This window comes from Tachysurus fulvidraco, chromosome 1 (genome assembly GCF_022655615.1).
Source record: "Tachysurus fulvidraco isolate hzauxx_2018 chromosome 1, HZAU_PFXX_2.0, whole genome shotgun sequence".
NCBI classification, from domain to species: Eukaryota; Metazoa; Chordata; class Actinopteri; order Siluriformes; family Bagridae; genus Tachysurus; species Tachysurus fulvidraco.
The window spans coordinates 42,313,963-42,331,116 of NC_062518.1; the positions used below are offsets into that span (position 1 = coordinate 42,313,963).

Below are 17,154 nucleotides of genomic sequence, written 5' to 3' on the forward strand. Positions count from 1 at the left end.
AATGCACCCTACTGTATATATTATATTTAACATCTTGTGCACCACACGTACAGTAGTCTCTTGTCTACATATACTGAATGTTATTTTGTACCTAAGGTAGACAAATCCATGGTTTATACAGTAAACCTGTGTATATGCAGAATGAAAATAGACACTGGCAAAGAAAGCAAATCCCATATCACAGATAGAGGGGAAACAGCTGGCATTCCCAGATTGTCTTGAGTTTTAGCTGTGTTAGTGCCATCTATAACCACTGGGACTGAGAACAAAGAGGCTAAATGAAGTGATAGACTGTCAGGAAACTGTGTAGCACCCTAGAACATTACATACTATTTATGGAATTCTGGTTTTAATCATATCAGTTTATAGGTTTATGCGTCAAAATTAGGGTGTTAAGTGGTACATAAGAGTACAGAAGCAGTTCAAGTATTGTAAGTAAATTAAACTTGTAATGTCTGAGCGTGTCACATGTAAATAGAGCTTGAAATGAAGAAACAAATTAAATTAACTCCCCTGCAAGATTGAAAATCAAGCGTATCTTGTAAATCACCAGTTATAACGTTAGAAACCCCTGCATGACAGAGAAAACCTGACATCAAATTACATGAAGGACTTTAACAACCAACAAATAAGTGTGCTTAACCTGTTAATGCGCTATTTAGTAAGCTTTTACAACCAAATGTTCGCAACAACCCGATCCCAGGATATCGACTATTTCCATTTAGCCTCACTGATCCTTCCCAGGCTCGCCATTTGACTGTCCTCTGGACCTGGTTCTGCCACCCGGGAGTGACACAGGGACATCCCTGTAGCTCAGTCAGGGACTTATTTGCATAAAGCTAAGTGAGGGACTTTGGCAAGGTTTTTAATGTTTTCCCAAGTGCCTGGTACCCATGAATGGAACACCAAAGTGTTTATGGACCCTAATGCACAGTAAGGTTGGCCAAGTATTTTGTTTATGTAAGACAGCTGAGTGACACAAGTTGAAAGTGGTTTTCGAAATGGAATGGTGCTGGAGCAGTTCACTGAAAGAATATCTCTTTAGCATGATTCTACTATATCATGTTCATAACCAACTATATCCCAAGAATCTGACTGTTTTCACAGAGACTCACTAAAAATTCCAAGGCTTGCTGGTTGACAGTCCTGGGTTAGCCACACTGGAGTGATATAGGAATGTTTTGGACTTGCTGCCCACTAGCTGATGCAAGGACTTTCGGGTATGGTGTCTGAAATTTTCCTTAGTGCTTGGCTCCATTAACACCACAGTGCTCAGTGAGGTTGGCAAACTTTTTGCTATCAACAATTTGCTAAATAACTACTATGTAAAGCAGCTGAGGGACACATGTTGAACGTAGAAACAACATTGCGTAGTGAGTCAAGGGAATTCACCTATAAATTAAGAGGATAAGAAGGAGCTTTCAAATTTTACTTGTTAGGGACCCTAGCCAGCAGCTGCAAATTGCCTGCATGGGGCATTAGTTTAAAAAGACATGTCTCGGGAGAGCTTCCTTGTTATCATAGGTTTGGGCTTAATAATTCAGAGATCACTGTCCATATTCTTATTTGTCCTTGCAGCTTGGTATATTTGTGTTTTATACAATATGTTTCTGTCAGGATCTCCAGCACCCATGACCAACTATGTTTTCCAGAACACACTTGGTTACCCAAGACTACATACCCTAACATCCACAGACTAATTGCAGACAACTGTACACAATCACGACACCCTAAATAAAGACCACATAAATAATTACTAGCTGTGAAGTATTGTTCAATGTGTATCTGCCTGCCTTCTTGTGGACTGTTATCCTAGTTCTGACATAGTTTTCTTATTCCAAGTGATCTGGATTTTACCCTATTGTTGACATTTGCTGATCCTGACCTCTCCTTGTTTATGGGTTATGTATTTGGACACTGTTTTGGATTTGTCTGCCAGTTTCTTCACTAGAACTTCAAACTACACTGGCATGCATTTCAGCAATCCTTACCTGACAGATATAAAATACAATCTGTAAAATCCCAAGCCTGACCAATCTAGAAATACTATCCTTCTGTGTTGCGAGTGGTAGATAGTAAATGTTCTGTACAATATGCTAGTGCATCATCATACCACTTCACTTGGTTATCATAACAAATTGTGCCTTGTGTAAATACAATTGGAGCAAGAACAGAAATTATGCATTTTACATTATATTGGGTATGAGTATATAGTTGAGAAACAATTTTTGCTCCTTTACCTCCTACTCTCAGAAAAGCATGCTATCTATGATGAGTCCTCCCACGTTTTACACATTGCTTTTCAATGACTCCCATAAGGCCAATATTTTATAAGGCCTACTAGCAGAAGGAATTGAATTGTATAGAGTTGAACCGAATTGCATTGTGAGCTATTTTCTCATGGATTATGGAAACATGTGGACATGATATGTGTATATATATATATATATATATATATATATATATATATATATATATACACACACACACACACACACTATATATATATATATATATACGTATATATATATATATATATATATATATATATATATATATATATATATATATATACACACACACACACACACTATATATATATATATATATATATATATATATATATATATATATATATATATATATATATATATATATATATGCAGAATGCAGTTATTATATAAATGCAGTAAATAAATAAAATGCAGATTATGTAAGGCAATCTGATTTACACATACAGATCATGAAGCCACTAGTTATCTTCATACAATTTTAATGTTTTTTTTTTTTAATGTTTTCATCACATGAGAACACAAAAAAGAGGTCTAGCAAATTCAGACCCCGGTTAATATTTGTATATAACATTTTTCCCCCCATTAACACCAGAAGTTGTCACCCTTGTTAAAAGTTTAATTTCCCAAAGTCTTGTGGCTGAAATGACAGTCACTTGTCAACGCCTTTCGAACATGAACATCCATGAAAGTATGGAGTGTTATACAAAAGTGCATTTCAGGTTCGACTAATTCCAAACTGGCATATACCAGAGATCCATGAGAATACTGTACAGATTACCATGTCTCACAGCATGAAAAGAACAATAGCATAGCGAAAGAAATGACTGAGCTCGGCTTACTCGTGGACGAAGGGTAGAAATACTGTTTTTTTTCCATGTTTTTTTTTTTTTGTTTCCTTTTTTTCTCCTGACCAGAACCTCACCATATAATCAAGTGATAGCAGCCAGAACACATCCGAAACAGAGGATACATTTATTCCCCATTGGATGTCTGACAAAAACCAAAAAAAAAAAACAAAGAAAGGACATCTCCAGTCATATCCAGCCGTCAGGTGAGGGGTAAACATTAATAACTGAAATGTACAAGTGTGGAGAGCAGTTTCTCATCCAGAGGGAGGGAGAATGAAGAATTTGTCCCATCTGTGAATCCCTGCCAACCCAAAGATCCTTCAATATTTCTTTTAACACTTTGTCTTTGTTTTTGCATATATCAAGTATCCCTTCTATTGTTTTTTTTTTTCTTTCAGAACATTTGTGATACACAATATACTCCACGTATTTCAGCTGAGGTGTGTAGTTTTTGTAAAAAGTTTTGCTCAGGCCATGCTGGTGATCAGGCATTTCATCCCACGGCTCGAGAGGGTGCATCACAGACAACCGGACGTGTATCAGCCGTTAGAAAATCGTCCACCTGACGACAAATGTCTCTGGCTGAAGATCTGTCCATTCAGAACAGTTTTTAAACAGAGTTTAATACTTTCTTTTTTCCTTGACAAACAATATGTACAATGGCAACCGCAAGAATGAAGAGCTGACGAACAGCAAGACAGAAAGAACAGTATTTACAAACATTCTGGATTAACAATGTAGCAACATCAATTTTTTTTTTAAACTGAAATTTTTGAAATAAAAAAATTTCAGTGCAAAGTCGACCGAAGGAGCACAATGACCGGTAAATTGTAGTCTGGTTGTGGTTGATGATTTTTCTTTAGATTGAGTTGATCTTCCCAGTTAGCTGCTGCTGTGCTGGCTTAGGGTGTGATTCTGCAAAAGAGGAAAAAGAGAAAAGAAGAGATATTTTAATTTTGTAAATTTTATGCTATACGCGTTGCTTCCTTTCACTGCCTCAGATACTAACTGGATAGTTATTTTAGCATCACATACTAGCACATCAGTCTCATCAACATATATCGGGTTATCCTCCTCCAAAAAGCTTTGCTCTTTGTTATTTATTCACCTGAATAATGCTCCTGTATTGTTTTTCTGTTCCTTCCATACAACAGGAATCAGTGTGTGTACGTCACCCATCGTTAATCGAAGGAACAATGCTGAATAAGAAAATGTTTCTGACAGACATATTTGGCGTTTCCATTATCTAAATCCAATTAGTTGAGAATGGAGCTGAATTTGCATGCAGATCGATAGAGCTAGGCCCTGTGCGGCAGCAGGTATGGTAGAAAGAACTGAAACATAGCAGGTGACGTGCTAGAGCTGTCAAACCCCCTCAAATGCAGACGTCTCAATCCGAACGCAAACGCCCAGGGATCGATGGCTGTGGCCATGACAACCAGCCAGGAGCTGTGTCTTACTCGTACAAACAGAATGAGGTGAATAACATCATAATTTCTTGGGTTTTGTTTTCTGACAATGGCACATAAATGCCAGCTGATGATCACTGTTAATTAATACGTTCAATCTGAGTCGAATCCTTGCATGCTTTCACTGAACCAGGATGCTCAGTGGTGTTGAAAAAAAAACTGTATTAAATACAGACACTATGGTACTTAATCCAGGCAGTGACAATAATGTGGAGTCTAAATGGTCCAGAGTGGAAAAACAGTGGACTCTGAAAATGAAAAATCGATGTGAAATGAACAGTAAAGGCTGGGTCATTTGTTACCTCCAAATGATTAGGCTCTTACTGTTCATTTCTTATTGATTTTTCTTCCCTTCCTGTCTTCTCTTTGGTATCAGATTTTAATATGCACAACTGAAGTAAAATTTTAATTTGAATTGAAAAACAAAACAAAACAAAACAAAAAAAAAAAACAATTCAAAACAAAAATACCTTTAGATTTATCAGCAGAGGTAACTGCATGCAAATTATGTGTTTTGTTTACCCTCGGATCTATTCGGAATTATTGAGGCATGAAATCAAATAGTTGGGGAAAATCAAAAGCGGCACAACACAAGGAAACACATTAAGTGTATACACAAAGACACACAAATAGCAAAAAAAAAAAAAAATCCAGATACACCTGTGTACACTAACAAAAGCACATGCACACAAAGGAGATATGGGCAGTGGCGAGGGAGCGGTGCAACACGAAGGGAGCTTCTGTGACGGGAAGTGTGGACCGGGGGGGCAGTGCAACTGGTGTCCCTGGTGGGCTGAATCCAGGTCATCTTTTGAAGTGACTGCTAATCCCTTTAATGCAAACTACATGCCCCACTTGCTGTGCTCGCTCTAAAATGCGACCTTGGATGCCTCGAACTGGCACGGATTAAGTACACCTGTCACTAGGTAGCCTTATTAGTACCAAACAAAATGCAGAAAAAACAATATTGAAGACTAAACCTCAGAGCAATATGTGACTTTGTTTCTTTGATGTAATAAGATCGATGTACAATAATGGCTCTGTTGGTTAAAATTGTTCGAACATTGTTGCTAGGCAACATCAACTAGTACAGCTGATTTACCTCAGATATGTTGGAAAATTAACAAGAAAAGACTTTATGAGTCTTCAAAGATACTAACACACTCATTTTTGCATACATGCTAGCTAGCATACAGCTAGCTTGTTAATACATATCATCAGGGATGGGGGACTCGAGTCATATGACTTGACTCGAGTCAGACTTAAGTCGCAAATTTGAGACTTGAGACTTGCTTGACAAATATTAAAAAAAAGACTCGACTTGACTTTGACTTGACATTCATGACTTGAGACTTACTTGTGAATTGCACATGTGCGACTTACTCCCACGTCTGCATAGCATAGCATACAGCTAGGCCGATAAGATGTTTATTCAGACATTTAAGTGACATATAAGTGAAACAAGACATAAAACAATGCTACATTAACACTTCCTTTCTCTCATATGTTTTTACATGACTCTAATTACTTTATACTTGTAAATTAAAATTACACAGTAAATGTTAATTATAACAATATGCACATGTGAGAGCACTGTTGCAGCTATAAAATTACATACGCAGAGCAGAGAAGGTACAATTAGGCCTTTTATATAGACAATTTTATATATAGAATTTATATATAGACTCAAAAAGTGGAAACCCAACAAATTAATGTAGAATATCAAGATTTTCCTCAGATTTGTTGCTAAGTTACAAAGAAAATACTTCATACTTATGAAATTACACTGACGTACACTCACTCGCCCACTAACTTCTTTCTAACTACTTTTTACACTCTCGATTCATGAGAACAAGGTTGTTACTGTATGCAACATGTACCACAAAGAGGAGCTACAAATTAGCTACCTAGCATTAATCTGTCGTGTTTATATAGACAATTTAAAGATATGAAAACAATATAGAAATTTAACATTTACCTCAGATTTGTTGTTAAATTGCTAATAAAGTGCATTTTTAGTTTAAATTGTGATTGAACATATCTTATAAAACACAGACTGCTAACTGAATATTCATGGTTTCTGTTGGGTTATAATGAGATGAATGGATGAGACAATTTAGTTGTTTATAAATCTATAAATACAAGGTTTAAAAGAATTGCTCTGTCTATTCTTGCAAAAAAAAAATGGAAGACTGATTTAAGTAGAAATAAGTGAAGTACATAAAACCTAATGTGGCTTTCACCTTCATGGTCTCTTCAGCTTCATGCTGCCAAGCACAATCCTGGTTTATTCACCTTCATCCCTAAATCCACCTCACACTTCCATTTTCCCCTGCTGACATAAAAAAAGCGTCTGTTCTGGACGCAATGATGCCGGGACAGGCAGGGTAATAAGAAGTTTTGATGCCAGGGGCAGGGGTAAGGGGGAAAACAGTCAGTGTGTGAACGTGGCAGTGTTCAAACTCTCACTTTAATTCCACTCTGAGTGACTGAGACAGACATTTACCGACAGAGGCAGTAAGAAACCAAAGGAGGAGGGAAGAGAGTTTCTCCTGAGACCACATGTACCCCCCCACCCCAAACCTCCTCCTTCACCTCCTCCCCTGATGGAAGAAGGAAGGAGCAGAGCTGCAGCTTCCTTAATGAATGCGGTCCATTACCCATCAGCCCTGCTTGTCGGCAGCTCCCCTGCCTCAGCGGCCTGGGGCTTCAAATGGCAGGATATTGACACGCGGCACCGCAAAGTGACTGAGCGAGTGTGTGCCGAGGTGTTTGTGGCGTGTGGGGGGTGGGGGTTTGAGGTTGAGGGAAAGAACGTGTGTGTGTGTGTGTGTGTGTGTGTGTGTGTGAGAGAGAGAGAGAGAGAGAGAGAGAGAGAGAGAGAGAGAGAGAGAGATCGAAAGGGGAGGGACAAAGAGAGAGAAGAGTGTGTGTGTAGGTGTGTGAGTGTCTGCCTGCATTTTTGTGTACAGGCATTTGTTGCTGTGTGTGTGTGTGTGTGTGTGTGTGTGTGTGTGTGTGTGTGTGTGTGTGTGTGTGTGTGTGTGAAGTGCATGCCAAGACCCCAAAGGGATGCGGCTCCTTGGATATAATGTAGGGCTTGCAACAGCTATTAAAGGGGAAAATAAAGCCTCATGGGGGAGCAGTGGTCTACCTCTTCCTTTAAACATGTGACAAGCTCTCTCTCTCTCGCTCTCTTTCTCTCTCTCACTCTTCAGGCATTCTCAAGGACAGTGTTAAACGACTTCACTGGCAGCCATGCAGGCTAGAGAGAAGGGGAAAAAAAGAAAACAGAGGAAGAAAGACAAAAGGGAAAAGACAAAGCCTGCCTCTGCGTCTGAAGCTACCCCGTGTGCTTTGGCTAGATCGAACGACAGCACCGGTCTCGCTCCGAGCATCTCAATTATTATCTGTATTAAAAATCTAAATACCGGAGTGTGTGTTGCGCTCATTCCGTCAGCTGTTCTCATAATGAATATATGGCGAGTGTGTAAACATGGCGGATTCAATTCAGAAGAGCATATTATTACACCCACTCCAAATTACTATCTACAGAGACACGGCATGGCCTAGAGACAGAAACAAATCAATACCGCAGCGAGAAACCTAACACAATGAAGGCAGCACGGTCCTTGCATATGCATTCGCACCTACACAATCGCTGATAATTCACAATGCAGTTTCCAAAGGCAACTCATTTTATATTAAACAATAATCTCATATTTACATGTTATATTAAAAGACCCACAATTTCATATGTACATCTGTGTGTGTGAAATGCAAATAATCACACAATGACTGAATTATGGCAGGATATAACAGATGTTCTCCATCACTCCATTCGCAATCATGGATTATCTCAAGCCTTTATCCATTACCACGTACTTCCTCACTGTGTTCTTCATCACCATGTTCTTCTTCTTCATGTTCCCTTCACTGTAGTCTTTCACCACAATTTCTCCGGAACCATGTTCTCCCTCACCATATTCTGTCGTTCTCACTCACTGTGTTCTCCAACATTATGTTCTCCTTCACCACATTCTCCCACACTATGTTCTTCTTCGCCATGCTCTCCCTCACCATGTTCTTCCTCACTATGTTTCTTTTTACTATGCTCTCCCTAACCATGTTTCCATTTTCTTCTTCATCATGTTCTTCTTCACCACATTCTCCCTCACCATGTCCTCATGTTCTCCCTGACCATGTTCTCCATCACTACTATGATTAAAGCATGATATCTGGCTTTCAGTGTCTTCTTTATATAAGCTAATAAGTGATATAAGTTCTCTAAAGTTCACATCCAGTTTTTTATCTGACTCTGGTAAACTCCAGCATTCAAAACTCCACAAAAACTCTACTACTTTACTCATCTATTTCTTTTCCTCCAAGATTTCTCAGTCACTGGGTTCTTTTCACACCATTGCATCATTTTATTCAAGTGTGTTGATGTGGTTGGCTTTTGGGGGTCATGGCTGGAGGTTTGGGTGAAGAAAAAAACTGCAAAACTGCAAAAGTCAATCAACAGTTCACTTAGGGCCAAAGCAAACAGGTGCAATTTGTTGGGAAGTGAGTTGAGAAAGAGACAAAGATAGAGAGAGAAAGAGAGAGTAAAGAAAAAGAGTACATGGCTGGGAAGCTGCTGTTGATTTATTAAGAGATCGTTGGTTTTGGCGGCTCCCATTTCTCTGGTGTTTATCGATACGGTTGGGCGATGGATCGGCCGGCTGGGTTTATAGGACATGGCGAGAGGTGAATGTTTTGCTTCTTAGCCACTTGGGAGATGACTAAAATGAGCTCCAGGCTATCTTTAATGTTTTTGTTCTTCAAAAACTGTTGAGAACTGTTCCGACACAGAATAAAATTCACAGAACTTCAACTAATTCTGACTTATGTATTGTTTTAAAAAAAATCTATCTGGCGTAGACAACAACAATGTTGTACTAGAGGATGTTGTAATTGGTAATAGTTAGCCTTGCCAATAAACATAACACTTGCTCACTCATGGTTCCAGGTACTTTTGTTTTTTTCCATATGGGCAGATATCACAATACAGAGGCTCCCAAAAGTTGAGATTTCTACACATATTCCAATTTAGGAATTTCAAGCACAGAGATATTGCAGTGCCTCCGGAGTGAAGAGAATTAAGGGCCTTGCTCAGGGGCCCAACAGTGGCAGTTTGGTGGTACAGGGGTTTGAACCCCAAGTTTCTGATCAACAACCCAGAGCCTTAACCTCTTGAGCCAACACTGCCCTGAAAATAAAAATCAGATGGTTCTTTGTGCAATAAGACATTTGTAATTACATCTTTGGCATTTATACAGAGCAGCATACATTTATCACATTTACAGCTGAGCAATTGAGGGTTAAGGGCCTTGCTCAGAGGCCTAGGAGTAGCAGAATTGTGTACTTGGCATTTGAACTCCCAACCATTTAATCGTTAGTCCAACACCTTAACCACTGAGCTACCACTTTCCTTATTAAAATTCAAAGTAGCTACATTTTTCTTTAATTGCTAAAAACTAGGAATTGTTGACAAATTGCTGAGGTATACCTTAAGAGGATAAAATACTCCAGGACATGCTGCTATGGATATAATCAACTTACTTTATTTTCCGTATATAATTGATAACTGAGAAACAAATCAATGTTAAATAGTAATACGTAGAATTATATACTGTGTATAATTTCAGTTGACTCTGATATTTCTGATTATTTATCGCTGATTATTTTCCAATAACAGCGTGCCATGTAGTGTTTATTTCCTTACTTAGTAAACCTAACTATTTTTTTATCTACTGTATAATAATTCTAAAACAGACATAAAATGTAACTAATGAAATAGTGTCTGATATATTGTGTATCTGTCACTGACATGATTCAATCCGTTACATATCGGTGAGACAATGTTTAATAAAAATGATATCCCATCACTTTCCATTAGGAGGTGAAACAACACATGTTTGTTAAGGTTTCTATTAGTATGCGTTCCTGATCAACCCTCCAAACCACATGCAGCGATTCACCAGTGCTCTCTTGTCTCCACTATGCAGCATGTCCAGGGCTAAAGCAGTCATTCTGATCCATGTGCAGTTCCCCTTAAGGCTTTTAGAGGGCTTTCTTGTGTAGTCTGAACCTCAGAAATGGCCAGAGAGAAAAGCCTCTTAGCACACTGCCTCATGGGGCTCTGAGAAAAGGAAACGGAGGCAGGAGACGACGGCTGAGAGATCGGGAAGAACAGCATTTGGACAAAGAGACTGGAGAACAGAACACAGCTCACCGTTCAGAGCGCTCGTGTTAGCTATGGGCAAAGTAAAACCCGCCAGCACAAGGACCATGAGTATACTAAAGTACTGCGTCTAAAAATCCCAGAGAGAGTGCCACACCGCTAGCCCACAGTCTTTGTTTTTCCGGACTTTTCTGATGTTAGATATAATATGAGCTGGACTAAAAATCCATGAACATGACATCGCCCACAATTTCCTATTGTCAGGGAGTCCCAGGAGGACTTTCGCTTGTCTGTGCGCAAGTTTGGAGCCTCAGTGCCATCTGTAAGAGTGCTGGAGTTAAAGTAACTCTCAAACTTACTCCAGCTCAATACTTTTAATTAAGACATAATGATGCCAGCCTTAAACTAACGGCAAGCAGACGATGTCTCATCAACAGTCCAGAAGGGAAGACTGTACTAAAACGCTTTTATTAGGACCACATTGATATAAAAATAAAGAAGTGTATAACATGGTTCGTGGTCAGGTTCCTTATGATCTATCTATCTATCTATTTATCTATCTGAATCCCTGATTCCTTTCTGAGTAAACGCATCTTTGTCAGATTCTTCAGCACCCACTTCATCCGATCCCAGGAACACTGCGTGTGAGCCAAGAATACACCCTGATTCGGACACCGCCCCATCACAGGACACCACACAGACACACGTTCACACACTTAGGGGTAATTTATAATCTGAAACCTGTCACACAGCATGTTTTTGAGAGCTGGAAAGAAACCGGAGAACCAAGAGGAAACCAACAGGAAATGCAGGAAGAATGTGCTGATAGACTGAAAAATTACAGAACTGAAACAAATGCCATGATCATCAATCAATATGTTGACAGAAATTTCCCCTTCACTGTAGATTGACTTTAAAATCAGAGCAAAATTACTCAGTTAGAGTTTTGGTACTAAGTGCCATGTGGTGTTTGAGAACATCAACCTCCTCATCAATACACAATTGTCAGACTGTATCTGACTGTAGAAGGGACATTATTCATAATAACACTATTCCGATGTTTATAACAGTTCAACAGTTTCTAGTGTCACATCGATGTTAGTCTAATATTAATCTTAAACTTTCGTATAAAATTTACCTTTATATAATGTTAAAATTCTGTAATATATCTAATGTTATGTAAAGCTGCTTTGAGAAGATGCCCATTGTTAAAACACTATACAAATAAATTTGAACTGAATTGAATTAAGGTTGAGACTTTCAGAAAGGTTGAATATATGTTGTATATGTTGAACATTTCAGGGAATTTTTGTTTAACAGTGAACATAAGTAATAGTTTCAGTGTCTGAGCCTCCACTGTGTTAATCAGCTGAACTAAACAGATTTCTTCTCCACACTGGACACAGTCCAGTTTTTTCTAATGCCTTGCTCTGGTTCCAATAAAAGCAGAAATATATGAATAAATCTATAACAACAACTCGAAGTGGGCACTCTCTATAATAATAAACATATCTCAGGCCAAATGCCGATTTGACCCCGTCCCCTGACCGTGGCAGGCTCAATCTCCTTGGAAACCAATTATCTTGTGAATTTAATGCTAGAAAGAGAGAGAGAGAGATAGATAGAGGCTATTGGGCTAGAGGCTTTTGGGCTATTTTAATTTATTTTCGATTTTATGTGTTTATATGTCGAATGTTTTTTTCTGTCACAGTGGGGACAAAATGTCTCCTCAAGGATAGAAATATCTGTGAGGTTTGAAAGCCTGGTGACATTTAGCTGGTCCAGGTAATAAATAATAATGCTTATATTTTAATAAAACTAAATATAGCATAAAATAAAAGCCAAAGTATTTTCTTTTGGTTAGCATTATTTAGCTGCATCAATACTTGCAATGACACAAGTTTGTCATACGTCTAAAGTTATAGGATGTAGGATAAACGTGTGTGTTATAGTACATTAAAATGTAAAGTATTTTATATTGCATAAATTTCTCTAAATGTATTTTTTTAAAATAAATAAATAAATAAATAAATAAATAAATAAATAAATACATTTTCAGATCTCGGGTCCATATTAATTTCAAACTAAGTTCAAATTAGGAATTTCATTTTTTCTGTAATTTAATGCTGATGTCTAAATTTTTCTCTACAGTTCCAGTTGTGATATTTTTTGTTCTGAAGCTGTTCCTTGCCATGCCTCCACACCAGATCTATCCTTACCCCCAATTCTGGAGCACCATCTTCTAACGTCTCCCTTGTGCTTCTGAACAGTTTAGTGTATGATCCTATAGAGGGAGCTACTGTATATGCACGCGGAAGCACTGAAACGTCTGCGCGACGACACTGGGAGAGGTTTGAAGTATGACTGCAGCGGCAAACAGCCATCGTTTAACAGCTTTGTTGCTCCAAATGACACTCATTACCCTGTCGAAGGAGTGCAAGCAAACGCTCCAGCAAACTCGCAGTGCAGCCGTCCCGCTGTTTGACAGAGGAAGCAAAACAACTGCACAACTGCTGTGTTATTATGGGGCCTCATTAAGGGAGAAAGATAGGGGAGGTATAGCAAGAGAGAGAGAGAGGGAGAAAAGAGAGAGAGAGAGAGAGAGAGAGAGAGAGAGAGAGAGAACAAGCAGGAAAGATCAGGACTAAGATGCCATCACAGAGAAATATCCAAGCGACATAAAGTTCTCATATAGGCATAATCAGGATCTGACACATGTTAAAGAAAGTAATAATAAAACACCACACATAATCAAAGAATACGCAACCACAAGGGACACACAAGAGCCGGAGCCTTGGCCTGACGATCAAAAAACGCAGCACGCAATCATAAAAACGGTTCACACACGAATGATCCAGACTCATTGGGACATAATACCGATGAGATTAAAAAAAAAGCAAAAGGAATTTTAATTGAATTTAGCAAAGCTATTTTAAAGCACTTTTTTCTAAGAGACGGAGGCATGAAACCACAGAAAGTTCAGCGGTGACATCGAAAAAGTGCACTTTTCGTTAAAAATGTGAGCGTAACTGATGGAGAAAGGCAAAAACCCAGAGACATGCTGCATAAAGAAGAAACATGGAGGAAGAATCGTGATGTTATCACACCCTGAGGTGAGACAAGAGAGAAATCGCTACACGGAGATGAATCGCTTTTCGGTAAAATATCTGACATGATTAAAACTCGTATTACATTTTTTTTTTTGATATCACAAGATTCATGAGACAAAAATAAATGAGATGACTTTTAGAGAGCCAAGGTGATGTGAACGTCTTTAACCCATACACATACACTCTCTCTCTATATATATATGTGCGTGTGTGTGTACAAACCCTAAAAAAATGAAGGCTAGGACTTAAGAGCCCAATTAAATGCTTTCTTTAGGGAGTGATGGTGGGAGGGAGGGTGGTCTTCCCGGGCCGTGAGCCCTGGGCTACATCCTCTAATTAGACAGAGGCAGGGAGGATCTCTGCCTGTCACTGGAAGGGGAGATGAAGTCCGCAGGGCTCCGAAACACACTCACGTCCCGCCACAACACAACACACTCCTGCTGTAAAAGAATGTGCATTAGCTACTTTACTGCAACATTATATCAAAAAAATATCTGCTGAGAAGTTTCCAAAACCTCTAATGAAGAGTATCTCGAAACTAAAACTGGGTTCACAGTAGAAATAATATTTTTGGCCTGATTTTTTTTTTGCTGACAAAAAATTTAACATCGTGAAAAAAACATTTGGTCAGGAGATGAAACCTGTGCTAGTTTGTTTGTTGGTTTGTTTGTTTGTTTTTTTTGTTACCAACTCACCAGTGACCAAAGATGATCAAAAACATGACCGCTGCTACAACGCTGGGCTAAACTCCACCTTTAGGATGACGGAAAAAGATTACATAAACCTCAGTAGACAGCTCCAAATAAGGTCATGACAAATGTAAACAAAACATGCTGATGAACTGAAAAAAATATCCTTATTACCTAAACCTCACTATGTGTTTATGGGAGCATTATTCAAACTGCTTGAAATCGTTTAAATGAGAATGTAGATATTTTCTTTAATTGGAGGTCCAGCATTCATCATAAAGTCTGATATAGAGAGCATATTATCACACTGTATAGATAATATAGATGGATTTCATCCAAGATATTTATTAGGATCATGACATACATTAAATTACATGACATACAGTCTTAAAGAAATGCTAAAATAGCAGTCTAGTAATGCTATATTACATTCCATTTACATTTACGCGTATGTCATTTCGTAGATGTCCTTATACAGAGTGACTTTCATTCATCTCTTTTAATTTTTTTTTTTTACCAACTGAGGTGTTGAGGATTAAGGGATTTGCTCATGGGCCCAACAGTAGCAACTTGGCACCCTTCCATATTATTGATTCAAATTTTGTGAAACATTTATGGTCAAATTTTTTCATTTTTTTTTAAACTACACATGTAACATTTCAGCATTAAAGCCTGATTAAGAGAAACATGGAACTGACAAATTTCACGAAAAGAAAAGGAAACAATCACTGAATTGTTCGATTTCTGATTCACTTCATTGCATTAATGTGATGTAAATATATATATATAGAAAGTAGACAGCCAGAATCCGATCCAAAAAACTGAATTGATTAGACTTACGTATGTTTTGCTAGGGCTCCTCACTATCAATCAACGTAATCAACTTGTGAAGAACTTACACTTAACTATCGAGCTTTTAGACATCTTTAAGCAGCCTGACTGCTGAGTTTTAAAAAAAAGTGAGTCAAAACAAATGAAGAAAGTAGACTAAATATAAACATTTATACATTGTTATGGTTATATTTGTTTTCGGGAAAGTAGAGGTATCAAAGTAAAGAATATTATTATCAGTCCAAACCAGTCACTTTTAGTCAGAGCAACATTAGACATTCGAAGGGCAACAATTATTGATGCTTCAGTTCATTTATTTTGTGTGCACAAAACACCAAAATTAACCTAATCAACAAGCAACCACACATTGAGCTTCCCTGGGGCTTTAAATGTTCTTATTTGATTGATTAATCAACTGATTTAAATGCTTTAACAACATCCTAACTTAACGCAGTCATTCCAATAACGACAGAAACTGATTTGAATAAAATTGAGAACGGCTCAGATGGGCCGTGAATTAATCACAATTATTTCCGTATAAATCTGAGAGAATTTAACAAAACCTCGGAGGGTAAATCTGATTACTAACACGAGCTGTTCTTCCCGAATCACGATGCTGCGTGTTCTTTCTAAATCCTAATGTTTGTGAAATCAGCAATGCCTGAGGCACTTGAAATATTTACTGTTAATTTGCCATTCCTTTAAGAAAGTTTAGGAAAAGTTTACAGGAAACAGCGCAGAAGTGTCAGAGATCAAAAATGGTGATAGATTTCTCTGCTGAGCGGGAAGCCGAGCGCTGCTGTTTGTTTGGATTGAACTTCCCAAAGCGCGCAGGACAAGAAGGAAGCGAGAGAACAAGAGAGAGCTCGGAGGCTTCAGGGAGTTTTTGTCACGTCTCCCTCTAGACGACTTGTTTGCATACACACATCAGACCCGGCATTACGCGGGGAACAAAGACACGAGTCTTTGTGGACGCACGCGCATCACACACACGTGTACGCATGCAAACACACAATTCTCACCGGAGTAAAGACTTTGTGAAAGTGTCTAATTCCAATCTACCTGAAGAAGTGGAACATCACTCTGGCGTTACACTGAATCTCAGCTCTCCAAACATCTCTATAGTGTGCTTTAGAATATTTATAATGAAGAAATAGTTACAGACAAGTTCTATATAACAATATAACACTTTGCCTGGATTTTGCCAGGATTTTTTGATTTTGGAATTGCAGAAATGTTTTCAAAAAGCAAGCAAAGTCAAGCAAACCATCGTGAGAAGCTCGCATTTTTTCCTTTTTATTTTGTCGTGTGACATCTTCACAACGTGCATTTAGCCACAACCTTCTTCAATTCATGTGCATGAGACATGAGTACAGCTGCATTTACAATCCTGGGCCTGTATTCATTAAGATTCTCAGAATGATCTCGGAAAGCTCCTAATTTAGCGTCAAAATTTGTCCAATATAAACCCACAGAGAAACTTAATGATTTCCCGGGTTTATAACACAGCAATACTTCATAACAAGTGCTTAAATCTAAATCTGTGATTTGTCTCAGATTCTGGTCCAGAAAATCCCTGAACGCTTTCCGACCAATCAGAATCAAGCTTTCATCTGTGTAGTGTTATAACAATAAATAATAATGCTCAAACACTAGTATATTTCTATATACTAGTCTTTTTCATTTA

At 38.2% G+C, this 17,154-nt stretch overlaps 1 protein-coding gene across 9 annotated transcripts in view; it reads right to left on the minus strand.

Annotated features, from left to right (window-relative positions):
* Nucleotides 1-2,756: 2,756 nt before the first annotated feature.
* The window catches only part of LOC113658405 (zinc finger protein 521), a 130,051-nt gene continuing 115,653 nt past the window's right edge, over nucleotides 2,757-17,154 (minus strand). For all 9 annotated transcript variants that reach the window (XM_047821228.1, XM_047821234.1, XM_027170809.2 and 6 more), the window contains one exon: nucleotides 2,757-4,057. In XM_047821228.1, the coding sequence (XP_047677184.1) occupies nucleotides 4,025-4,057 (33 nt within the window). In that variant the 3' untranslated portion in view covers nucleotides 2,757-4,024. The remainder of the gene's footprint in view (nucleotides 4,058-17,154) is intronic.